The 26,148-nt window shown below is 46.6% G+C and overlaps 1 protein-coding gene across 1 annotated transcript in view; it reads right to left on the bottom strand.

Moving 5' to 3' along the window:
* LOC135820098 (macrophage mannose receptor 1-like) overlaps positions 1-19,540 on the bottom strand; it is a 40,757-nt gene extending 21,217 nt beyond the window's left edge. Inside the window, exons 1-3 of the mRNA XM_065333407.1 lie at positions 19,472-19,540; positions 14,023-14,275; positions 7,418-7,607 (exon numbers count right to left, since the gene is read on the bottom strand). Coding sequence (XP_065189479.1) covers positions 7,418-7,607; positions 14,023-14,275; positions 19,472-19,540 — 512 coding nt within the window. The remainder of the gene's footprint in view (positions 1-7,417; positions 7,608-14,022; positions 14,276-19,471) is intronic.
* Between the last annotated feature and the right edge of the window lie 6,608 nt (positions 19,541-26,148).

Raw genomic sequence — 26,148 nt, 5'->3', positions numbered from 1 at the left:
ATTAGTACAACATCGTCAACGGCTGGCTGTTCTGAAGCGGTAACGCGTGCCTGTCGGAGCTTCCGAGTGTGACTGTTGCGGAGATCAGCCAAGTAGTCGTCTCGCCAGACACGCCAGAACTGGTCCAATGTTCGTTGACCCTTCTTCCAGACAGAGAGAAGATTCTGAGCTGCAGTCGGAACTTCGATGTGGTCCGGATCGCCGTCATCAGCAGTGGGTTGCACGCCACCAGTAGTTGCGGACAGGCACAGAAAATGACTTGGGGTGAGTATCTCCTGCAAGTCATTGTCCACGTACACCAGTGGACGCGAGTTGACGACTGCTGACACTTCCATGAGAATGGTAGTCAGTTGCGACACAGTGAGGAGCGCGCGGCCAACGACCTTCTTCAGGCTTCGTTTGACTGTTCCAACGAGACGCTCGTAGAAACCACCCATCCAAGGTGAGATCGGTGGGTTATAGTGCCACTTCACACCAGTCCTCGACATGTACGACAGGACATCATCACTCGTTGCCATTTCTTCAAAGGCCACATCCAGAACAGACTTAGCTAGGATGAATTGTGGCGCGTTGTCAGACACTACCTCTTCAGGGCAACCACGCAACGACACGAACCTGCGGAACGCTAGCAGGAATTCCTCTGTGGTCATGTCTGCCACCAGTTCTAGATGGACAGCTCTAGTTGCCATACATGTCACTAGGAGGACCCATACCTTCTTGGTACTTGGCTGGTGCTTGACGAGCAGAGGACCGAAGTAATCTAGTCCCACATGGGTGAACGGGATAGATCTTGTTGCGCGGGCAGATGGAAGCGGGGCCATATCTGGGGTGCGGTATGGACCACCGTGGTGCTTCCGGCAAGTCAGGCACTTAGTGATGAATGACTTCACTGTTGCACGCCCTCGTGGTAACCAGTACTCGTAACGCAGTCTTGATAGCGTGTGTGCAACGCCGCCATGCATCGTCATCAGGTGACAATCGTTGATGATGAGCTGGGTGATGGGATGCGTTTGGGGAATCAGTACTGGATACTTTGCTTGATAGCAAAGTTCGGCGTTCTCCAAGCGTCCTCTGCATCTGATGAGGCGGTTCTCATCGAGGAAGAGCCGCAGCTTGTCCTTCGGGCTGTGCTTCTTACAATTTTCGACAGCACTGACGTCTGACAGATTCTGTTGTGCATGGTGTAGCCACATGATTTTGGCTACCTTGACCTCTGAGTTACAACTAGAATCCACCCCGAAGGACTTGCCGCCTTGTGGTCTCAACCTGGAGAGAAACCGCAAACATAGAGCAGAAACACGCACTAAGGCACTGAAAGATGAAAAGCTGGCACAATCAATACCAAATGGTGGTTCATCACATGTTTTTTTTTGTTCGTGATGCGCATCAGGCTTTTTTTTCATTTCGTGTGCAAGCTCAGTGTCTGGACCGGTGGACTCTGTTGGGTGTGATACAGGTGCAGGTATCTCCGAAGTGCTTGAAGGACCCTCCCCAGCGGCAACGTTGACATGGTGATCAAGTGCTGGCTCGGCGTGATGGTCAGCAGTGGCAACTTCCGGGAAGTGTGGACCGTGCCACCATAGCGAGCTGGCTTGAAGGGAAGGAACAGAGACACCGCGTGAAGGCAAGTCGGCGGGATTGTCGGCAGAGCGGACATAGCGATAGGCAACATCGGGAACCGCACGAATGGCATCAATACGGTTGTTGACGAAGACAGGTAGTTTGTCAGAAGAGGCCAGCCAATGGAGAACTGTGGTGGAGTCTGACCATAGAAAGGTAGAGGAGAAAGTGAGCGGAAGTTCCCGACGGACGAATTGGATCAGACGAACACCGAGAAGCGCGGCCATTAATTCCAGACGTGGAATGGTAGGTGAAGCAACAGGTGCAACACGGGACTTGCTGATTAGAAGGTTCGACGTGTGTTGATCGTCAAACGTAGTAGTAAGGTAAGCAACGGCACCGTAAGCCAGCCCAGATGCGTCGCTGAAGACGTGTACAGAAAACCGAGCGTCGCTGGCACGTGGTGCACTGATGAATCGTGGACATTTCGTTGATGCAGCAAGTTCAAGTTGAGCCGCAATATCACACCATCTACAAATGATGTCTTGTGGAAGGTCGTCGTCCCAGCCGACGTTCAGCTTCCAAAGATCCTGAAGCAGAATCTTCGCACCAACAAGAACAGGAGACTGGAGACCAAGGGGGTCAAAGAATTGGGCAGTATGTCGAAGGATGCTCCGCTTCGTTGTGGCCGACTTGGATACGGCACTGACAGGTGCAATATGTAGAGTATCATGTTCTGTATCCCACAGCATACCGAGGCACTTGTGGATAGTACCCTTGGCTCGGTCTGGTTCTGGAATGCTGCTAAGAAACTCTGCAGAATTACTAGACCACTCGCGAACATTCATAGACGCAACACTGAAGAGGCGCTTCGTGGCATCATAGATAGCAATCGCCTCCGTCCCAGAGTTGGCACCAAGGAACAGGTTGTCAACGTAAATATTGCGAGACACTAGGTCGGAATCTGTTGTATCAGCAGCGCTAAGATGATGCTGAATAGTGGCAGCCAAGAGATATGGACTGCTGACAACGCCAAACGGAACACGACAGAAACGAAGTTGTCGTATGTTGTCTGGAGTAGCTGAGCTGGATGCATCGTGCAGCCATAGGAAGCGGGTCACGTCACGATCATGTGAGTGCAGACCAATCTGCAGAAAGGCCTTTTCTACGTCTCCACTTATGGCTACCGGAGAAAGACGAAAACGAAGAAGAATACCGCAAAGGTCTGGAACAAGATTGGGACCAGCGTGCAAGCAGTCGTTGAGACTGGCGAGTTTTTCGGAACATTTTGCGGACGCATCATACACCACCCTCAGCTTCGTGGTAGTAGCAGTAGGTTTGAGTACTGAATGGTGTGGAAGGTAGTGAATCTGGTTGGTTGTAAAACCACGAGGAACATCTTCTATCATGCCCCTGTCAAGCTGGTCTTGAATCACGGTATCGTACCGGTCAAGAAGTTCCAGATGGGCTTCGAGGCGACGCACTTGTGCCTTCAGGCGACCGAAAGCCAGACCGTAGTTTGTCGGAAGAGGAGGATGTGAGTCCCTCCAGGGCCAACTCACCGCGTACCGACCCTCGGCAAAGGAGATGGAGTTGGCGAAGCGCTCGCCCACAAGATCTTGCGACGATGTATCGTCAAAAGTACCCAAGCTCTCTGTCGACCAGAACTTACGGAGGTCGAATTCAGGGTCGTGGCTGTTTGATGAGCAAGACATGACTGCGCCTCTGTGGTGGCAGGCACAGGCAGACTGCCGGTACAGATAAACCCAAGAACGGAGTCGAGCAGGACCAGACCACCGCTTAGTTCGGTGCGGTCCTTGCCGATAATATCATAGTAGTGATCGAGACCAATCAAGACGTCTACGACCATGGGCTCTGCGCTGCTCGAGAGCGGTTCTGCAAGTGGCAGAGACTGTAGAAGAGGAAAAGAAGAAGCAAGTGGACATCGCGCAATTGGAGCGGTTATGTTCGGAAGTACACTGGCCTGAATCGCACGAGTGGACCCATCCTTACACTGCATGGTCAAACTCACCTTGGCGTACACGGTACTTTTTCTTTTGTTGTTCCCAAATGTAGCCAAGGAGAGTGTTTCATTTCCGATTGTGGGCAAATCGAGCTGATCTCGATAAGCTTGCGTGATGTATGTCTTGGTGGAGCCGGTATCAAAGAGAATACGGCCATTGATCGGCTTCAACTTGGAGGAGAGAAACGGTGCCACAGCAGTTTGCATCATGATCTGGTGATCGGCGTTTGCGACCGTGCTCGTGGCAGGCTTGGGTTTGAAGGACTGAGCATTCGGGCTCATAGTGGAAGCTTGCCTCTGAGTGGATGCAGCAGTGAATTTATCTGGACACAAGCTGCTGTGGTGTGCAGGATTGTGGCAATAGAAACACCGCCATTTGCTAGAGCAATCGTGCACGGAGTGGCCTGATCGCAAACACTTGAAACACCTTTGTTTAGCTACGCTCTTCCTCGCTTCTACTGTAGTGTACTTATTGCATTCGTCAGAGAAATGTGCCTCCGAACTGCAAAAAACACACACTCTCTTGGGCTTCGCTTTTGAAGTAGCTGAAGCTGAGGCAACAAGAGATTGACCGGACGCACTGGCAGATGGTGATTCGTGCGATTTTTTCGGTGGCTGGCTGAGGCGATCTGCTGCTTCATTCGCTATTATGAAGTTGGCTACTGCAGCGCGCAAGTCCGAAACGGTCCAAGATTGTGGCCCCTTTTTTAATTCCAAAGCCGCTAGCGTGGTACGTGGCAATTTGTTCGTAATCATTGACACAAACACCGCCTGATTAACATTCTCACCAAGCGCTGTGAGGCTTCGCAAGTGCACCTCCAACGCATCGTGCAACCTACGCAAAGATGGAGTAGCGTTGGACGCAGGCGGTAAGTCCATGATTGCCGTGTAGTGTGCATTGACGCGAAGCTGATCATTCCCGAAACGTTTGCGGAGAATGTCAAGCGCGGTTGTGTAGTTGGTATCTGATATGGGCAAGCCAGCTATGGCATCCCGAGCCAAACCCGTTACGTGATCTCTTAGGTACGACAGTTTCTGGACACCCGACAACCCTTGATTCGCATCAATAGACGCAACAAACATATCGTGAAACTCAGCCTATTTCAGGAAATCACCAGAAAATGTTGGTATTTCAAATTTGGGCAATTTGACTGAACTTGTGGGAGCTGGTTGTGGTTGAGGTGATGATGCTTGCATTTGTTGTACGACTAGTTGGTGTTGTTTGATTAGATCCTCTTGCGACTGTAATACTTGCTGGTGTTGACTATGTGTAATAGACTGCGTACGAACAAGATCTCCTATTGACTGTTGGATGCTGGACAAATCAACCATACTAGTTTCTTGTTTGATACCCGCACTGCCCGTACTCTTGGTGCTACTTGGTGAGCTAGTACTAGTAGTAGCAGCTTCTGGACGGTTCGTCTGGGCTCTGTACTGCGGAGATCGCTTGCATTCAACAATTGACCCTCTGATGCGTACCGAATACGCAACCACATCGCAGATCTCCGTTTGCAGAGCCTCAACTGAACCCTCCAGAGTCTCCGAGTCCAAAACACTGGCCAATGCATCACACGCCTCATCATATGCGTACAATTCTTCAACAATACAATCCACAAGTGTACTTAGCTTTTTTGGATCCGAGTCCACGTGTTCTGGCGACAACTCGTCGGCCCCTTGACCTCCTTCCTTCGATAAAAGGAGTTCGGCCTCTTTGACGAGTTCGTCGATGGATCCTTGCAGCTGCGCGATCTTGGCCCGGCGCATGATCTGCGTGCCGGTCGTCACTGCTTTCTTCGGCATGTTAGCTCGACGACCCAAATCGGGCAAGCTGCTTACAAATTATTTGAGTCGAGTCTATCTTTCTCAAGATTGGAATGGTACGCACGGCTCGTTTCGAGCTCCGGTGCGGTTCATTCCCGGGTTTCGGCACCACTTTGTGCACACGCCAGACAGTTTCTTGGGATCGGGAGAGCTTGATTTGACTGAATTTGACTGACACTGCACAAGAGGTAAATAATTCTTGTTCTTGCTGTGAACTGAAAGAAGACGACGACTAAAGCGCAAGGCGCTTGCGCAGAGAAAAAAGAGGCAGGAAAAAACATGGAGGACTGAGTGAGTCAGTAGAAATAATAAACACGCGGCCCAGCTTCGGTGTGGGAACGCGGAAAACAAAACCGGGGTAGAGAACACAAACTATGACGTGTACTGCAAATAATCTCATGACGTTGAACATCATGTCAACGTCGTGACAGCCGCTGCAGCTTTGTCAGCATTTACACCAACTTGCTCCGCACTCGCCATCTGTATGATCTCATCCTCGGTATACTTCGGTTCCTTCGCTGGCGTCCAACTCGCTCTCCTCGGAGTCACTGTCATCTCCTGACAAGGAGCTAGACCTACCCTGAATTGTCTCCACTCTGAGCCTCATAATGCTTGACTTTCCGCCTTGGGCATTCATGACTTCACTTTCTTCTCCGTTCAACTCCAAGTAAAAGTTCCGAGCTCCATGAGCTCCTCTATCTCTTTGACGTCACTGATTCGCGACGCCATGGCGGCGCCAAAAACCGGGGATCAAAGTGATATTTCAGTTGCGTATATCTCCGGTTACAGTCACAGGATGAAGACGAGACATACACCAATCGACTCAGCTGATTTTTCCCAATAACATATCTGATTTTGATTTTAGGGTGAACTTCCCCTTTAAGCCCAGATCTACGTCCACAAGTTGACAGGACCACGCACTAGCAGATAGTAGAACACATCTGCTGACACTGTATTTGTATTTGTATTTGTTTTCCGGTCTATACACGGATCTGCAAGCTCTCTTTTTCAAGATTATTTTGTATTACTTGCCCAGCCTCAGATACCACTTGCTGATCGTATAGTCACCCGTGGGCAGCTGCATAATTTACTTCGCATCCCATTCCTACCCAATCCTGCTGGGCGATGTTCTATCCAATTTGTGGGCAGCACCACATGTAACTCTCTACCCGATGCTACCCGCTCTCTAACAAACCTTGTTCTTTTCAAAAAATATCTTTCAGATCTTGATCTCACTTCACTCCATTAGCTATTGACACACTAGTACGTTCTGTCCCCTGTCCATCATCAATATTATCTACATGTACAACCACAACACATAAAATACACTGCTGCATGGCATTTTTCATAATTGTCCTGCTGACAGTCATGACATCTTATTACTTCCCATGCTGTTCATATTTGATCATATTAATCTATCATACTATTATATTTTTCATCGTAGCCTAGGAGCTGTGGCATCATTTATGATCCACAACAAGAAGGCAGCAATGCCTGCACCTATGGTGAAGTAAAATAAAGGTAACACACACACACTGAGGACAGGGCCCTCGGGTTCCTACCGTACTCGTGCGATTAGTGCCCCTGGGGCACTATTTTTTCATTGCTGGTACATTTGCATCATCCAGCGTAAAACAAAGAAAAACAGAGCCTAAAGTGTACTGTAAACGTTCACGACTCCACAGAAAAGGGAACAAGACCTGCGATTTTGTTCCAGAAAACACCAGTGCCAAGAAATGGCCAAGAACATTAGCAAACTTGCACATGGGCTTGGTTACAAGACTGGGGGGGGGGGGCACTATTCAGGAGAGGGCTATATTTTTCACTGGCACTTGGAGACTTGGGCACTATTCAAGAGAGGGCTCTAATCGAGCGAGTACGGTAATCATGTTTTCTTGACACAGACAAATTTGAACTTGCCCCCCCCCCCCCCGCATACTAAAGATACGACCCACCTCATGAAAACCCTGGCCATAACAGGTCCCATCCCGGTCAAGTCAACGTCTCACTTACGGGTGATTCCTCCTTATCATGGTGGCGATAAATTCATTTTCCTGGTCACTTAAGATCATGGGTAAATGTGCACCGGGGTGTATTGCGTTGCACTTGCGTTCCGAATTATGATAGCTACCGTGGCCGCCTAGGGTCTTGTAACAGGCATCTGACGGTGCATTGTATTCCCAACCATAACTACAAGGCGTGGCTGCACACAGTGAACACGGAGCAAAGCAGCAATTAAACGGAAAATTAGAGACTTGAAGCACAAGTGCGTTTCTGTCACTTCGCTGTATGTGCTACTGCGTTTGTGCCACTCCGTTGTACTGCCGCTCCACCGTCTTTTGCTCCAAAAGCGTTTTCGTTGCCCCTTTGTACATATTGTTGCCCGGTGTCACGACATTGACATGATGCTCAACGACATGAGAGTACAGCCTGTATCGGCTATAGAGTGACCGGATATAAGAATATATCGGCTACGGTGATATTGGTACGAAATATCAAAAGCAAAACGTATTTTATCCAGTAAAAATATCACTATAACCAATATTATCGGATGTAATGAAATATCGGATATTATGATGGCAACAAAGAATCAAAACATGCATAACACACTACATTATTATCGGCTATAGTGACAACTTTAAAATACATGTAGCAATAATATCAAAGGCCCTATTTTTTTACTTTCTTCACGTTGCTTATTTTTAAAGTGATACATCTACATGTACATGTACATAACAGAATTTGACCACCATTTTGAAACATGGCGATTGCCGCGCAGGCCAGCGTTGGTGCAGTCATAGCGGCTACGCACCCGAGTTCGTGCTGATCAATGTACAGCGATCTACAGTAGAGTTGTAAAATACCAGGATTTTATGACTCCCCGGTCTAGTCTGAACAGCGGTGGGCCAGTGCCAAAGAGAATCTTGTTGTTTGATGCCGGGAAAGACACGAGGAGAAGACGTCCTTTCGCCAAGCCATCTTGGTCATTTTTCTGAATCCACTGGTGCATGCCTACCAAGATATGTGGGTGAGATACTGAAGTACTGGCATCTACACGGTTTTGCCGCTCCTAGCCAATGTTGTCAGTAGAACTCAGCGTTTCCTGATCACGGATCGGCAAACTCTTTTCTGTTTGACCTCGCTGCTTTCACCCTGCGAGTGTGGAGTTTCCTGGCCGCAAACGAATTCCTTAGGCATGACCATGATGGCAAGTGACTGGTATGATCCCTGACTTGCCTGGGCCCTTAGCTTGAGTCAACACGAAGGTAAACTCTTCACTTGGAACACTTGCTGTCTCCTCGGTCCTTTCTTGTTGCACTTGCAGATACCGTAAAGTCGCGGATAAAAGCCGGGCTTATAAGCATATAAGCCGCTTTCTGCATCAGGCTTTAATGCAAACCAGGCTTGTATGCAAACCATGCTTATATGCACCACTGATATTTTTGCCAGGCTTGTATGTACATTGGCCGATCCGGGCTTGCATAGAAGCCAGGCTTCTACGCGCCACACACATAGATCTACCACTGACTACCGGTATGGCGGCAGTTTTACTATGCACCGTACATAGCGCATACACTCTTGACCTACCCGATCCGCACTTGGATAGAAGCCAGGCTTCTACGCGCGACAGGCTAATATGCATTGGACCCGTTTGATTTTCAGGCTTCTATCCGCGATGTGCTTGTATGCAGACCCGGCTTTTATCCACGACTTTACGGTATGCGCACGGCTGCTGGTTTTTTTTGGTGGGGCGGGGATGTGCGGCCGACTTTGATGTCTTCAAAAAAGTACTTCAGCGGCTCTACTCTGTCGATTCTCACCGTCGATAGCTCATTTTCAAGGTCTTGGAATTCTCTATCGGTTTATCGTCTCCGATTTTTACATTTTGTCTTCATTCACTTGTTCGCACGTCTTCGAGTTTGAGTGATTTCACCATCCGATCTCAGCCAAACGAAGGCCAAATCTAAAAAATTCGAGACGGTAACCCTCCAAAGACACACCTTCTGAATACGAATCCACAATGGCCTAATGTCTAAAACCAACGAGTACAGCCAAGTAAATGTGATATGGAAGAAATGATGAACAAAAAATCGTACTTCGAACTAGTTTTCGCACAACACTCCTCAGGAAGCTACGTTGTACTAATGAAAAACAATCCAGAAAGATACTAATAAAGAGAAATGGAGTGAGAAGAAACAACACCTATGAAAATGATAATCCTAGCACTAAGGTAATAGCAGGAAAAACTGCGAAAGCACTTAACGAACTTGTAAGGACTACTAGTATACTGTGACACAAGATATGACACCATGGCCAACCAGGGCCAAACAGACAGAACAAGCTGCTACTAAAACAATTTCAAACAAATAATGCTGTCCTTCTGGACACCCAGATTAGGCTTATGAATACGTTGACAAACAGCTTCTAACACACTCAACTTCAACTTATAACCATGACGAGCACGGCACAAAACAGAAAAAGAAGAATCAGAATAAACCTTGCAGCAATCAGGACGAGATACAATATGCTTATACACTGATGACTTCCTACTAGAAAACACACGCTCGCACCCACTCTTACTCACACAATCATTCTCGCTCTCACACTCACCGGACTCACCGGACTCACTGGCCGAATCCTCCTCAACGACGTCCTGCCTTGGAGCAATCAGGCAATCAGGTCCCGTCTCCTCCCATCCCTCGTCTCACGCTCCTGTTGTGTATTCCGTTGGCTCGGTACTTCCGTACTGAAATAGGTCATGGTGTAATGCAGTTGTTCTTCTGGGTCTCGTTGATATTGAGGCAGGTATTGTTGTCGTCTCTGCCGGTGATGCAGCAAGCGATGATGACGCAAGCGTGTCTGCATTCCACACCCGTGGCGTCGCCAAAGCCACATCCACCTCCGCTGGTGGAGGGAGTGACTTGGTCATGGCCACGGGAGCCAATGGTGGACTTGCCGAGTGGGATGCTAGGTCCTGTGTTGGCGGAGGTAGTGGTTGTTTACGGGGTCTTCCCCGCGTGGGACGCTCCAGTTGTGCGCTACGTGGGATAATGTGTAAAGGAGTGTGTTGCTTGATGCGTTCGCCCAGGTGCTGAACAGTCCTACCAACATACCGGCTAGCACAATGCCGGCATTCAAAGTTGTAGATTACATGACTTAAATGATGGGTTGGTACGACGTCCTTCAACACCGTGAACGAACGCATCGTTGTGTAGACGGGTATGAAATGTACCGCATAGTAGGTTTGTTTGATGATCGCACGAACTTCACGACTTACATTGTCAGACTTCTTGCCCTTCCATGGTAAGCACAAAAAGACAGGACAACGAGCAGGCCCTATCAATTCATGTTTCGGCGTGGGGGCTGTAGACAACAGTTTTGCCAACATGTCGCCTGGGTATCCGTTTTTGGTGAAACTGAACGGAGTAATTCAAGCTCACCACTGAGTTTACAAGGTGAACAGATCTGTTTGGCGCGATCCACGAGATTCTTTACTACGTTGACTTTATAATTAGATGAACAGTACGAGTCATAGGAAATGTATTGTCCGGTGAATGTCGGTTTACGGTACACCGATGTTACGCTACCAAATTCGGTTTTCTCAACAAGTACGTCGAGGAAGGATAACTTGCTGGACTGCTCGTGCTCACATGTGAAGCGGAGGGAAGGGTGAAGGATGTTGGGAGCACCAAGAAAGACTTCGCTGTCTTCTATGGAATCAAAGTATGTCAAAGAGTCATCAGCGAAACGGAAATAAAGACTCGGCCATAAGACGCATCAATCTTGCACTCACAGAAACCGACAAAGACATTGGCTAACACGGGACCCAACGGAGAGCCCATGGCTACCCCATCTATCTGCTCATACATCACGTCATTGAACAAAAACTCGACGCCAGTTGTGACTAACAACATCAAACTTCGAAAAGCACATTCAGGTAGCCACGGAGTGTCAACTTCGTCAACACGGTACAACACATCCGCGCAAATATCAATTGTCTCCTCCAGCGGTACGTTTGTGAACAAACTCACTACATCGAACGAACACATATGTGAGTGAGTTGGAACAGGTCGGACCCGTAGCTTCTCTATGAAATCGAAACTATTGTGGTAGATTTGGTGTCACGTGTTTGTTTCGTCTTGGTCGCTGTGGACGCGCGTCATTGGTTGGTGGTGTTGTGCGCATGCGCGGAACTGTGTGAGCTAGTCTTTGGTCTGTCGTCTTGTCAAGATGTAGTCGTTTCCGTGTTCTTGGTTATTCGTCAATAAAAGAGTGTAAAAAGGCAGTCCAGTGGTGGCGGTTGAGCTGATGCAGTGATGGAGAAGTAATGTTACAACTACAACTACAACATTTGGCGCCCAACTATCTCTCGACGCGGAGTTCTGCCTCCGCAGCTCACGACCCTGAGATGTGTGTTGCTCCCGTCACTGCTGGACTGTCCTGGTTTATTCGTCACCCCTGTCCGTGTTCGAACGTTCGTCGTGGAGCTGTGTCGTCGTGCTGTGTCGTCGTGCTGTATCGTTGTCCGGTGTCCCGTCGTCGTCGTCGTCTACTCAATTCGATCAAGCTGACGCCCTCCGCTGAGCTGTGTTCAAGTGTCGCTGTGCGTCCGCCGTTTCGTTGTCCTGATACGAGTGGAGTATCAGCTTCGCAGTTGGCTTCCTGCTGCTCCGAAGTCGTGTGCTGGCTGGAATGCGCCGCCTTTCTTCTCTCCATATCTCTCTTCTTTTCTTTGTTTTCCGGTGAGTGTTTATGTGTGTGCATGCGTGCGTGCATACGGGAGTTTGTTTGAATTGCTACTTGTCTTGGGAACTGGCGTCTGATCATGGTGAACCACGGTTGGTTCTCCTTGTGGCAGTCCACATCGAAGGCAACGAACGTCCGATCAGGGTGAGCCCCGGTTCATTGCTGGGAGCTAGACTCGCTGCTTGTTTGTCGTTGCCATGTATATATTTTATTTATTTTTGTTTTTTCGGTGACAGTCGTGGGTGTGGCTGGCGTTGTGTGGATGGGCAGGGCTCATCGGTTTTTAGGCTTAGGTTAAGCCTGTGTTTTTTTGTGTGTGCGTGGCTAGACAGCAATGCAGTGTTTCTTCTCTTCTCTTTAACATTCACCTCTCTTTCTTTCTTCTGGCTTTGGTTGCCCTGTTTTATTCTGGGGAGCTACATGCGTTGGTCCTGTGGCTACTTTTGCTGTTTGCGGTTGCGTCTCTCTATGCGTTGGTCCTGTGGCTACTTTTGCTGTTTGCGGTTGCGTCTCTCTATGCGTTGGTCCTGTGGCTACTTTTGCTGTTTGCGGTTGCGTCTCTCTGCGTATTGTGTTTTATTTGGTCATACCGAGGACGGTATGTGTTTTTTTGGTCGGGATATTGTGGTAGATTTGGTGTCACGTGTTTGTTTCGTCTTGGTCGCTGTGGACACGCGTCATTGGTTGGTGGTGTTGTGCGCATGCGCGAAACTGTGTGAGCTAGTCTTTAGTCTGTCGTCTTGTCAAGATGTAGTCGTTTTCCGTGTTCTTGGTTATTCGTCAATAAAAGAGTGTAAAAAGGCAGTCCAGTGGTGGCGGTTGAGCTGATGCAGTGATGGAGAAGTAATGTTACAACTACAACTACAACACTATCTTTAACAGTGTGTCGGCAGTAGTACTCCTCAACAACTTTCAACAACCTACACAACCACTTAGAGATTGAATACTGCGGCGAAGCTGTCATGGAGACGATTGGCCGGACAGGACATGTAGGCTTATGTATTTTTGGTAAACCATAAAGGCGAGGACGTAGTGATCCGACCGGCTTCATCAAGTCAAATTCATGTGTAGAGATACTCTTGTCGGCTTTTAGTTTCTTTAGGTAATTGATTAACTCTGCCTCTACTTTCATGGTTCTGTCAAACTGTCCAACTGGGCCAATTGCTTGGAATTTAGATGTATCAGCAAGGATGACAATCATTTTGTCAACATAGTCAGCTTTGTTCATAATGACTGTAGCACGACCTTTGTCAGGTCTGGTTATGATGACGTCTTTATTCGCTCGCAATTCTTTACGGGCTTTGAGATGCTCGCGAGATAATGAGAAAGAACTTCGGCCTGGTATTTGTTCGGAATTCTCTTCAGCCTTTGCTCTAAGTTTAGCAGCGCACACCGACTGTTGAGCCTCGGAAATCGGCGAAAAGCATAATAGTTTCCTGTAAAACAGTTCAAATTCTTTCATGACGATATCTTTGTTGTTACAAGAAGGCGGAATTCCGAAGTCTGTTCCGCGGGAAAGGAGTTCTTTTTGCACATCAGTCAATTCCAAGGCTGACATGTTGATGATGCTGTTTGGATTGAAGGTAACCTGGCACTGTATGCGCATCGCCGAGTAAATTCCTTCGCCATTTTTGATTTCATTCATGGATTTCAATGATATACGGCTTGTTGGAAAGGCCTGAGCCACAGTTTTCCAACTTGGGAGATGCTAAGTGATGAAATAACTCGAGAATGGATGGTAGAAATAAATGTGAAAAGAACGATGGAAAAAAAAGAAAAGAGCGAAATGAAAACTTCTTCGACCTAAGTTTCAAACAAGAAGGAAGATTTCCTCCCAACCCACCACTCCCTAGCACCACCACCAGACTCACGTAGTGGAACATGCATCTGACAGATGTAGTTTGCTAGCTTTTCAGTACAAGATTCAGCACTCCATAGTCCGGAGTTGTCATTGTTTGCACCATAGCCAATGGTTGTGCACTTGTTCTCATTGCCGTTGGTACTCGGCTGCCCACATCCCCAGTTGCTGTAGGTGATTGTGTCCGTACTGCCTGGCCACAGCCATTCATCCTTGTTAGAATGGGTGAGACCAATCCACAAAGCATCTCTGTACGTACTTTCACTCTGTGTCAAAGTAGACAAGAACACAAACACACACACACACACACACACTTGTTGCTCACTGCCAAAATTGGTCACGTGGGTCTCCCCAGGAGGGGAGAGACTCAAAAGGAATCTTGGAAAGATGACTCAATTGGCTATTGAACTGCCCAACGGCCGACACCCCCTGAAATCCCCAAAACTCTGGGTGGACTTCAAAATGATCCCACTTATGGGCTCACCACACCTCAGTAAGTGGGTGCAGAAAAAGGATTGACGGCATCAGGGTATCCGTCCAGGGATCCAACTGCAGTTACCCCTACCCCCAGTAAAGGTAATACTTGCTACTAGTTTGGGTGGCTAAATCAGAGTGGATCTGATATATGCTTCACTAGCACCGTTGATTAGACAAGAGTTAATCTAGCCAGAAGCAGTCCATGGAAACAGGTATGTATACTTCAACTAGAAAGTATATGAACCCTGGGACCAACAAAGGTGGCAGGTACAACATTACACCTTCAAGTAGCCGAGCCCGTTGGCAACAGACCCAACACAATCAGGCATACGTGCAACCACCAACCGAACTAGCTGACACACACGCACGCACACACACACTCAGGCACGCACGCACGTACACACTCACGCATGCACACACACACACACACCATTGGACCATTGGACCATTGGACGCCCATCGCCGGAGGCGATGATAGCGATGCTACAGCAGAAGCCATAGCAACTTGCGCTGGGATTGTACCATTCAACAGCTTGCAAGGCTGAAGAATTGGCCGCCACTATTCAGCCTGGTCTACACCACACAGCTATGAAGTGGCTTTTTCTGGCCAGTGAATCCCTACTTGTTGGTCTTTTTTATTTTTTTCCCTGCACACACATCACACCACATACCCCGGCATGCACTGGCTGTTGGTAACCACCCAGGAGAATGAAAGAAAAGTCAGGAAGAGGCTGAGAAAGAGAAGAAAGACGTGTGTGACCATAATCGTCGGGAATCGAACCCGCAACCTATCGATTGGAAATCGCTGCACATACCACTGCACCATATGGGACACATACACACACACGAACACATCCAAACGTTCAAGACAGCAGCTTATGACCACCTCCTCAGAACGAACTGGCACTGGGCCACTCATACCAAACGCGAGTAAGAGGATACAGTGTCCTACCCTGCTTGGACGTACATGTAATCTCTCCTGACAGACAGTCTCCTTTTGAATTTAAAAGTCTAACAGCGTTCACATCAATACTCAACTTATTCTTTTGCTCACTGAGCAATACAATCTTTCCATTTTCTTTCTTCTGTTTTCTTTTTCAATCCAATACTCACTACCCAATCTCCCTTTGGTGCGTCCATGGAGCTATGAAGCCGAGACCTCTGGTCGGCGGAGCTTAATGAGCCCCACCACCACACTCCATCATTCACCCCAGTGTCTGGAGATATGTGGATTTTGTAGAAAAAATACACACACACACACGTGCGCACACACACGTGCGCACACACACGTGCGCACACACACGTGTGCACACACGCATACACATTAACTACTGTCTTGTACCTGCTCATTGCCCAAACTTCATTATTTCAATTTCGTTCCATCAACTTTCCGCAATATCATGATAACATAACCAGCAGCAGTGTGCAGCTTCAGCTATGGAGTCTGTGACGGCAGAACTTCACATCACGTGATCTGAACCCATACACATTATTTGCACTCTGTGCATGATAGTGTAGCGCTGGTCACGCTTTGGTCACGCTACAAGCTCAGCATTTGCGTATACGCTCAGCGCAGCGTACTGTTCAATACGAAGTTTGCTACAAGCTCAGCATTTGCGTATACGCTCAGCGTACTGTTCAATGCGACGTTCGTTCTACCATACAACGGTCGCATGACAGTACGTTGCTGTTTGTGATTATTTTCCATAAATTGCGTTTATTTTATCTTTCACAATGAGTTCAGAGTTTTACTGCTAGAGGCAGTTTTGCCGTTCTAGAGAGAGAAAGAGAATTGTTAATAAAGTTAGTTTCGAGTTGTTAGGTTGTTTTGCATCCAGGCCCGCTACAAAATTGGTGGCAGCGGTGGTTAAAGTCAACTTTGTCAGATTCGACCCCACCTGTTTTACATTGGTAGCAATGGCGCTACAAAATTGGTGGCAGCGGTAAAGTTTTGTTCAAGTTGCATGTTTTCCGACGTAATGGCCGCTACACATTTGTGACAGCCGTCAATTTTAGTTTTAGTTTTCATCCACATTCGCTGAGGGCTCAAGTTAGTGTATCTGAAGTAGCACCCGCTGTCACCCGCCGCTGCCCCAGCTCCGCTGCTCCTGCCGCCCGACACACCTAGCCAGTCATGATGGCCGCCAACGTGTCTCTAGGGATTGGGCTCCATGACAGATAGCGCACGCGTCTCAAAGGATGGAGCTCCATGTACATTGCCAGTGTAAGCTAATTCCAGATATGGCATTTTCTTTCCTGTCTTCCTTCAGTCTTCCTTTACGCGAGCGTGTGAATTCAGTTTAGTTTCGTAGGCGTCTGATCATGGTGAACCACGGTCTATCTAATTAATCTGGGACGATGTTAAATATAACGAGAGAGCTTGGAAGCTCAGGGCCCTACGCTATGCTATTTTGTCTTGATGACCAGCATAGGGATGTTAAAAATTCTTTAAAAAAATCCTCTTTTTTTTTAAGACATAACCTGGGATTCGAACCCGCATTATCGCGTGCCCTGCATGCATCCCCCGATACACTTCGCATACATACTAATTCTTCCAAGTTGTTTCACATTGTGATCTTGCATTTGAAAGCCCTATTTGAATATGCTTTGTGGCCAGCCGTCTTTGATGGCACGGTACGGTAGGGGATAGGTACGGGACAGGTACGATCGAGGGTAATACGACACCGTCTCCTGTACCGTACCGTACCATCAAACACAGCTGGCCACATACAGCTGCCCGCAATATTCAAATAGAGCTTTCAAACGCAAGATAATAACGTGAAGCAACTTGGAAGAATGGGTATGAATGCGAAGTGTATGGGGAATGCATGTAGGGCGATAGTGCAGGTTCCAATCCCAGGATATGCCTGAAATAAAAATAGGAGAATTGAAAAATTTATAACATCCTATGCTTTTTTGCCGTCAGATACGGATAGCGCCAGGCGTGACAAAAACAAACAAACAAACACACAAACAAACAAATACCAAATTAAAGCTGTGTGGACCCTGGCTAGCGCCAGACGTTACTGAAGTAACGTCTTCTGCATAGCTACGGGAATAATAGTGTATTCAGTTCGGTTCTGAACTGCGGTTTTCCTGGTGGGTTGCGCCAGCGTTTTACAGGAAGTGTAATGAGGTTTCCCTTTTGAACCCGTGAGATAGTTTGACCCCGGTGTGCTTCGATTTTTATGATTAATTTTGTTATCAGTTCATTTCTTTTGTCTACTCTATAAACGTTATAATTTCCGATATTATTTGCCATACATATCCCGGTTGACGGTCTATGTTCTTTCGTCGAGGTTGTCCCGACGCGACCATGCATACCGCCAAATGTTTCGACCACCAACCCGCTACTAATCACGAGGACGTGATTGTCTTTGAGAGGGGAGGTGTAGCGTTGGTCACGCGTTGGTCACGCTACAAGCTCAGCATCTGCGTATACGCTCAGCGCAGCGTACTGTTCAATACGAAGTTTGCTACAAGCTCAGCATTTGCGTATACGCTCAGCGTACTGTTCAATACGACGTTCGTTCTACCATACAACGGTCGCATGACAGTACGTTGCTGTTTGTGATTATTGTCCATAAATTGCGTTTATTTTATCTTTCACAATGAGTTCAGAGTTTTACTGCTAGAGGCAGTTTTGCCGTTCTAGAGAGAGAAAGAGAATTTTTAATAAAGTTAGTTTCGAGTTGTTAGGTTGTTTTGCCTCCAGGCCCGCTACAATAGTTGTACGCATCCCAGCTTTGGGTTCAACTCTCTTGTGGTCACGTTGCACTGTTTGCCGACGTAACCTTTTGTCACGTGACCTGAAGTTCTCGGACTGTTCTTTCAGTAAGACCTCCGTTGGATGGAGCATGTTGAATACATAGCCAAAATCACCCAAGTCTTTCACTATTCATCTTAGACCAAGCACAATCACCAATGATTCTATATCTCACATCTATCAGACATACATACTACTTATATTTTCATATGCGAGCAATGCTCTCACTAAAGCATCCAGGAGTACATTCCTTCTCCTGCCACTATGCAATTCTTTTAACCCTTATCCGACTGGCCAGTCCAAAATCTACGACTATCCGTCGATGACTTAATAAGCTGTAACTCACTTATTTTGGATCGTATCTGCACCATTTTGGTCTCAAAAGAAGCAGGAAAGACCCACTATTCATTTTCAAAAATACTGGAGTGTCTTAGCATGTTCCAAAGAGAAGTTATACAGTTGAACATCGATTATCCGACCACCTCTGGGCAGACAACTGTCAGGCGGTGTTCAGATAAGGCAAATGTTCCGGATAAGAAAATACACTGTAAATACATGTACATGTACATTGTAAATAGAATAGAGTGCTACTTTTCAAAATTTTCGTATTTTTTGAATGGCTCACTAAATGCACAGTGCGTACTCTACGGCACGTGCGCCCAAAAAAACTGTTACGGATAATCGAATGGTCGGATAGTCGATGTGCGGATAATCGATGTTCAACTGTAAGTCTCTGAATGAGGTTTGTTTTTCACACCGCGTACGAAACAAGTTTGCAAATGGTGTAACTTTGGCAATGATTATATTGCCCTCCTGAAACTTTTGCCTTGTCACGCGAAATTTGGCATCTATGAGCGACATCCACAGAATCTGCTGGGAGAGTACGCGTGACCTCGAGTCTCATCCTGAGCATGTTTTTTCTTCTTTTTTTCACCTCCAGTATAGCTGTATTTTTGATTGCAAAGCCGTCCTCGATTGTTGTGTTCGTTGTTCAAACGAAGTGGACATTCAATCAAGAAGGCAGAGAACATAAGAGCCTGATTGGAGTTTCTCGTGGCATAGAACGGCCACACAGAGACACTTTGTGATTTTCTGAATATAATACCGTACGCACGATGCAGACTTCAATTTGTGCAATATCAAATTGTTGGTGATTTACCACAACGAGCAGAACGGGATCCAAACAGAAGCTTACCGACGGTTAGGCTGTCGACCTGACAGGACAAATGATCATTGGCTTCACCAAACACCAGAAGTCGGAAACCATGTCCTTTGCCGCGACGTCCATCTTCGTCTGAAAAGGCTTGAAATACTCAATATTCAACCGAGATTTTCGGTCCCACGCTTTCTCAGATCGAATCATTTTTGTTGTAGCAGTTGAAGGGCAGATCTCCAGCCCTGCTTCAACAGGGTCCAAAGCATGCCTGGAATAAGCTGTATCGAGGTTGCAAGCTACCACTCTCAGCAAAAAAATCGAACTTTCAATGGTGGAAGATATACTATGAAGAGAATTTCAAAAAAGTATGGTTCACGGTGCGATCGTTCAACCTACATCATTCAAACTTTGCAGGATGGTTCTGACCTACATACTCGGCATGGAACCACAGGGTTTGATGTCATAGCTGACCCACAGAGGCACACACACAGTACATTCGTGTGCACAGATACTAAAGTAGTGAACGTCGTCAGGCGAAAGAGCACGTCATAGTACATTTGAGATCAGCAGGAAGAAATGACGACGTCAAAAAGACTGCAAATAGTCCACATGTCGATGAGCCGTGCTTCTCTTAAAAAAACGGAATTGGAGATGGTTTTTTGTTCCTCTCACAAGTGAAGGCTAGACACTGTTTCTAGAGAACTCGTCAGGCGAAATAGCACGTCATAGTACATTTGAGATCAGCGTGAAGAAGATGACGACGTCCACTAATTTAGTATCTGTGCACACGAATCTGCTGTGTGTGTGACTCTGTGTGTCAGCTATGATATCATCTTCTGTGGTTCCATGCCTAGCATGTACGTCTGAACCATCCTGAAAAGTTTGAATGACGTAGGTTGAGCGATCGCTCCGCGAAACATACTTTTTGAAATTCTCTTCATAGTATATCTTCCACCATTGAAATTTCGAATTTCTTCAAAAAAAGTGCTGAGAGGGGTGGCTTGTAACCTCGATATGGCTTGTTCCAGGCATGCTTTGGAGCCATCTTCTGTTGAAGTAGTGGCGGGGATCTGCCCTGCAACTGCTACAACAAAAAATGATTCGATCTGAGAAAGGGTGAGACCGCGAATCTCGGTTGAATATTGAGTATTTCAAGCCTTTTCACGACGAAGATGGAGTTCTTTTTGGAGATGGACGTCGCGGCAAAGGACATGGTGTCCGACTTCTGGCATCTGGTGAAGCCAGGGATCATTTGTCCAGTCAGGTCGGCAGCCTAACCGTCGGTAAGCTTGTGTTTGGATCCCGTTCTGCTCAATGTGGTAGATCACAAACAATTTGATATCGCACAAATTGATCTCAGCATCGTGCGTACGGTATTTTATATTCAGAAAATCCCAAAGTGTCTCTGTGTGGCCGTCCTATGCCACGAGAAACTCCAATCAGGCACCTACTGTAAGACATGTATATATAACGAGGAAGCAAATCTAACGTTTTAACGGATGACATTTCTTCGTTATAATAAGATCCGTTGAGGCCGTACTGCTTCATATATGCTGTGTGTGGATATGGCAGAATACTGCAAGATCGTTAACATATCTTCTCGTTAACCTATGAATTTTGGACAATCGTTAAATTTCCAACTCGTTATAATAACATGTCTTACAGTATGTCCTCTGCCTTCATGATTGAATGTCCACTTCGTTTGAACAACGAACACAACAATCGAGGACGGCTTTGCAATGAAAAATACAGCTATACTGGAGCTGAAAAAAAGAAGAAAAAAACGTACTCAGGATGAGACTCGAGTACACGCATACTCTCCCAGCAGGTGAAACGCAATTTTTTGTGAAAAATGTGTGTCGCCGACTGACTAGTAATTTCGCCTGACGTCATGGTTCATCCAATGGCGCGCCGCACGCCTCTGTTTGCATCTCCTCCTCCTTGAACACAGAACCCACTCCGTGCTGCAGCACCGGCTCAAAAGGCCATCACTCAGCAACTGCCACCGGCCATCATGAGAATGAAGGATTTCAAACAACAATGCTAGCAATGCTCTCACACCTTAGTCACGCACTTCCTTTGACAGGCTGGAACGACTCCAGAAGCCACTAGAATATGTCTCCACCTTCCCCTTCACACACCTAGAACGCACCAACCTTTTGCATCGCATCAAATGGGCAACATTATGTTCACGCTTTAGAGTTAAATATATCCTCTTCGCACATTCTCTGCACCACAATCATGCCAAAGCACATACTACTGTCGCCGCATACTCCTCGCAGCGTGCAACCCTCGTATAATTTACGTCGCTCTCGTGCATGGCACTTGCAAACTCCGAGGTCTGACCGCTGTCTCCATTCTCTCCTGTACAAGGCCCTTCATTACTTTAATAGCTTGCTTAGCCAGCTTCGCGAAATCCCTTCTCATACTCTCTTCAAATCTCAGATATCATTGCTGTTCCGTAATAACTGTTCCATTACTCTGTATGTTCATGTAGCGACTACCACTGCCCGTACACTTTTAGGAGTAGTCATTAATCTTTTGCTCACCCAATTCTTCCTTACTTTTTCTCCTCTCTCATACTATTACTCAGAAAAAGGACACACTTCAGGCTCCTTACGAACATCTTGAAAGTTTTCGGTTTCACTAGTATACTTTCAAGCCTTTCAAAAACTTTCAAGATGTTCGTAAAGAGCCTGAAGTGTTTCCTTTTTCTGAGTATTATCGCGTGTCAGAGGAAACTGTTCTCGTACTATTATTTCTTATTGGCCAATGCCTATCGTGAGAATAAAGATTTAACCCTTTCAGTGCTAATGACGAGATATCTCGCTCTGTAAAGTGTGCCTGAACGGCGGATGACGAGATATCTCGTTCCACGGCCCACGCAAAAGTACGAAGGGCATATGTCACTGTACAAACTGTCGTAACTCGTGTCAACGGCGGCCGATTTTCACAAACGATATACCGTTTGAAAGGTATTGAGCTCAGCTTTCCAGTGAAATAAAGTTTGTTGCGATAGGACTGGATTTGAGTGAGCGATGCAACAACTAAGCCTGTATTTCTTCTTCTCTTATTGGCCACAGGCCATCGTGTGAATAACAGATCTCAAACGCCTACGAAAACGTTTTGCCTCACCTGCAAGAAGTGATGGTTTATGTAGCTCTGTAAAACAGGACTATTAACAATTGCAAGGGTGCCATTAAATTTGCTACAAGCCGCAATGGCATCGCTTTGGTTGACCTTTTCCTTCGTCTCGAACTTATAGCAGAGTCGATTGTGCTGGTACCAGCCAGATGGACAATCTCCCTGTTCTATAGTTTGTGGGGTAACTGTAGAGATAGATGACAGAAACAAATGAATAAAAAAGAATCATTCAACAAGGCACACACACACACTCACGCACGCACGCACATACTCACGCACGCACCCACCCACCCACCCACCCACCCACCTCTGCCATATAATTCTTGTACATAGCCTGCACCATACGTATGCACCACCACACCTTCCTGCAATTCACCTACCCCAATTCATCCCATTTGCACACTCAGACTTCGGCAAATCCACCTCAGACGATATTTCAAAACAAAAATCCTACCTCTTATTGTCTCTTCAGTATATATCTGCTCACATTGCTCAGCATATCTATAATCCGCTATCCACTAATTAAGCTAGTTCGCATGAGTTTCACATGTGCAACAATGTTACGTCGTTATTATTATTATTATTATTTTGCTTGTTCGCGTTGGCATCAACCTGCATAAAGCAGGTATATAGCCTTCGCTTAACCCTTTACCAGCCGCAGGATTTATATGTAAAAAAACGGGGTCCACTAGATTGATAATAGAGACTAAACGGTAAATAATTTGTATTGACACCTTTATAGTTCTGGAAAGCTGGTAGAATTACCTTTCATATGAAACTAAAACCAAGCTGATAACATGTAGAAACGTTGCCATTCATGGCGAACAATAACTCGAGCAATGCGGCCGAATTAGCAAATTCGAGGACCATGACAATATGTACACTGTTCAGCTTCAGCTCATGCACCAGTTCATCTGTCAAGATTCAAACACCAGCAGAACCAGGCTGCTCTAGCGCTCATTTGTGGTGCATGTCACGCATATGCGCGCATGGGCTGTGCACCGGGGCGCAAACACATACTTCAGCATGAAGTGCGTTACAGCCACACGCTTGAAATTTCTACTACACCCGTTTGCTGGACTTCGAGCTTCGGCGCTTGAGTATTTTACTTCGCGCTATATCGCATGATACATTGTTGGAAAGCTGCATTCAATAGCTTTCCAATGAGCCTTCGTATGTTGATTTTGAAGTAGGCAGACCGAAGTTATAGCTGTTTGTACAGTGCTCTATGCTCGTTTAGCATGAAATGTGCCAGAGTCAAACGCTTGAAATTTCAACTTCAACCTGTTTCCTGGACTTCGAGCTTCGGCGCTTGAGTATTTTACTTCGCGCTATATCGAATGAAACATCGTTGGAAAGCTGCGTTCAATAGCTTTCCAATGAGCCGTCATTATGTTGAATTTGAAGTAGGCAGACCGACGTTATAGTTATTTGTACAGTGCTCTATGCTCATTTAGCATGAAGTGCGTCACAGTCACACGCTTGAAATTTCAACTTCACCCGTTTCCTGGACTTCGAGCTTCGGCGCTTGAGTATTTTACTTCGCGCTATATCAAATGAAACATCGTTGGAAAGCTGCGTTCAATACCTTTCCAATGAGCCTTCATATGTTGAATTTGAAGTAGGCAGACCGAAGTTATAGCTGTTTGTACAATGCTCTATGCTCGTTTAGCATGAAATGTGCCAGAGTCAAACGCTTGAAATTTCAACTTCACCTGTTTCCTGGACTTCGAGCTTCGGCGCTTGAGTATTTTACTTCGCGCTATATCGAATGAAACATCGTTGGAAAGCTGCGTTCAATAGCTTTCCAATGAGCCGTCATTATGTTGAATTTGAAGTAGGCAGACCGACGTTATAGTTATTTGTACAGTGCTCTATGCTCATTTAGCATGAAGTGCGTCACAGTCACACGCTTGAAATTTCAACTTCACCCGTTTCCTGGACTTCGAGCTTCGGCGCTTGAGTATTTTACTTCGCGCTATATCAAATGAAACATCGTTGGAAAGCTGCGTTCAATACCTTTCCAATGAGCCTTCATATGTTGAATTTGAAGTAGGCAGACCGAAGTTATAGCTGTTTGTACAATGCTCTATGCTCGTTTAGCATGAAATGTGCCAGAGTCAAACGCTTGAAATTTCAACTTCACCTGTTTCCTGGACTTCGAGCTTCGGCGCTTGAGTATTTTACTTCGCGCTATATCGAATGAAACATCGTTGGAGAGCTGCGTTCAACAGCTTTCCAATGAGCCGTCATTTGTTGAATTTGAAGTAGCCAGACCGAAGTTATAGCTGTTTGTACAGTGCTCAGCATGAAGTGCGTCACGCTTGAAATTTCAACTTCACCCAGGTGCATTCAACGGCGATTTTCTCGAAAAAAATGATGTGCAGCACACGGTTTTCTCGATGGTAGGTGATTCCGTAGGTTTTCAGCAGTAGTTTGCGATTATTCCGACCGCGGTGCGGCAAAAGACCATGGTTTACAGAGCGAAAAACGAATGCGTCGAATTCGACGCATTCGCACTATGTACGGCTGGTAAAGGGTTAAGCTGCCATAAAAAAGAAAGCTCATCCTAAGAGAATGTTACGTCGTACAAGTAGAAAATCAAGACATATCGTGTTGTGCACTCGAGGATTTCAGGTACACATTCCAGTTGGAAAATCAAGATTCGACAAAGAAAATCCTCTTTGCGCCACAGCTGCGGCCCTCCGGTACCTGAACAATGTATGATGGAACCGCTCTATGAACCAAAACTAGGCAGGCTCATAACAAACTGAGAGAAAATTGAAATTTTGATGGGAGCATGGCACGCATGCAAAACTCGCATGCACTAGGTGCCCAGTACACAAGAAGTTTCTGCGCCATGTTGCACTACTGTTGCAGTTCTTGCTGATTTGTTGTTGTGGAGCAATTTTTCTCATCATGCCCGGCTGATGGTCAGCAAAATTAATGACACTTCGTGGTGGCTTCATTCGAGTTTCTGCGAGGACAGGGATTACTCCAGTGATAGCTCAGTGCTGGTAGTGTAGCGAAAAGGCGCATGGAGGCGCTTCATGTGAGCTTTCCTGCAACGCCGTTGAGTTCGGCTAGGGCATGGCCGTTGGAGAGCTCGAAAGTTGAATATTCTCCCAAGTGATTTTTAGTGGATGACTTTATTTAAGACCACTTGTTGGCGCTTGGGGACATGCTCTAACAGACTATGGTGGTGGTCCACTCAAAATTTCAGGATGTAACGTCGCTGCTACTGGCACTTGAAGATGGCCTTCATAATGGCCGCCATTGGACAGGTTGAATTGGTCGATTCGTTCAAGGGGCTCAGCAAGTCGCCAGTCGAAAGTTGGATGGCTAAACATGACTTGCTTACTTGGACCGGTGTGTGAACATTGTGGGTTTGGCTGCGCCATGTCATTGTGAGCAGCATTGACCCCACATTCGTATACCTTATTGCAGTGTCTTAGGATTGCCTTTAGCTTTGGCTATGTGCATGGAACGCAGCGTGACAACAATGACCTAGCCGGCTGTCTCTGTTCTCTTCTGCCTTGGTGGTAATGCTCTATCCTTGTGGTGTTGAGCACTCTAGGCAATCTGGGAACTCTCGC

This window comes from Sycon ciliatum, chromosome 6 (genome assembly GCF_964019385.1).
Source record: "Sycon ciliatum chromosome 6, ocSycCili1.1, whole genome shotgun sequence".
NCBI lineage: Eukaryota > Metazoa > Porifera > Calcarea > Leucosolenida > Sycettidae > Sycon > Sycon ciliatum.
The sequence above is the reverse complement of the archived record's forward strand: the minus strand, read 5'-3'. Positions and strand labels throughout refer to the sequence as shown.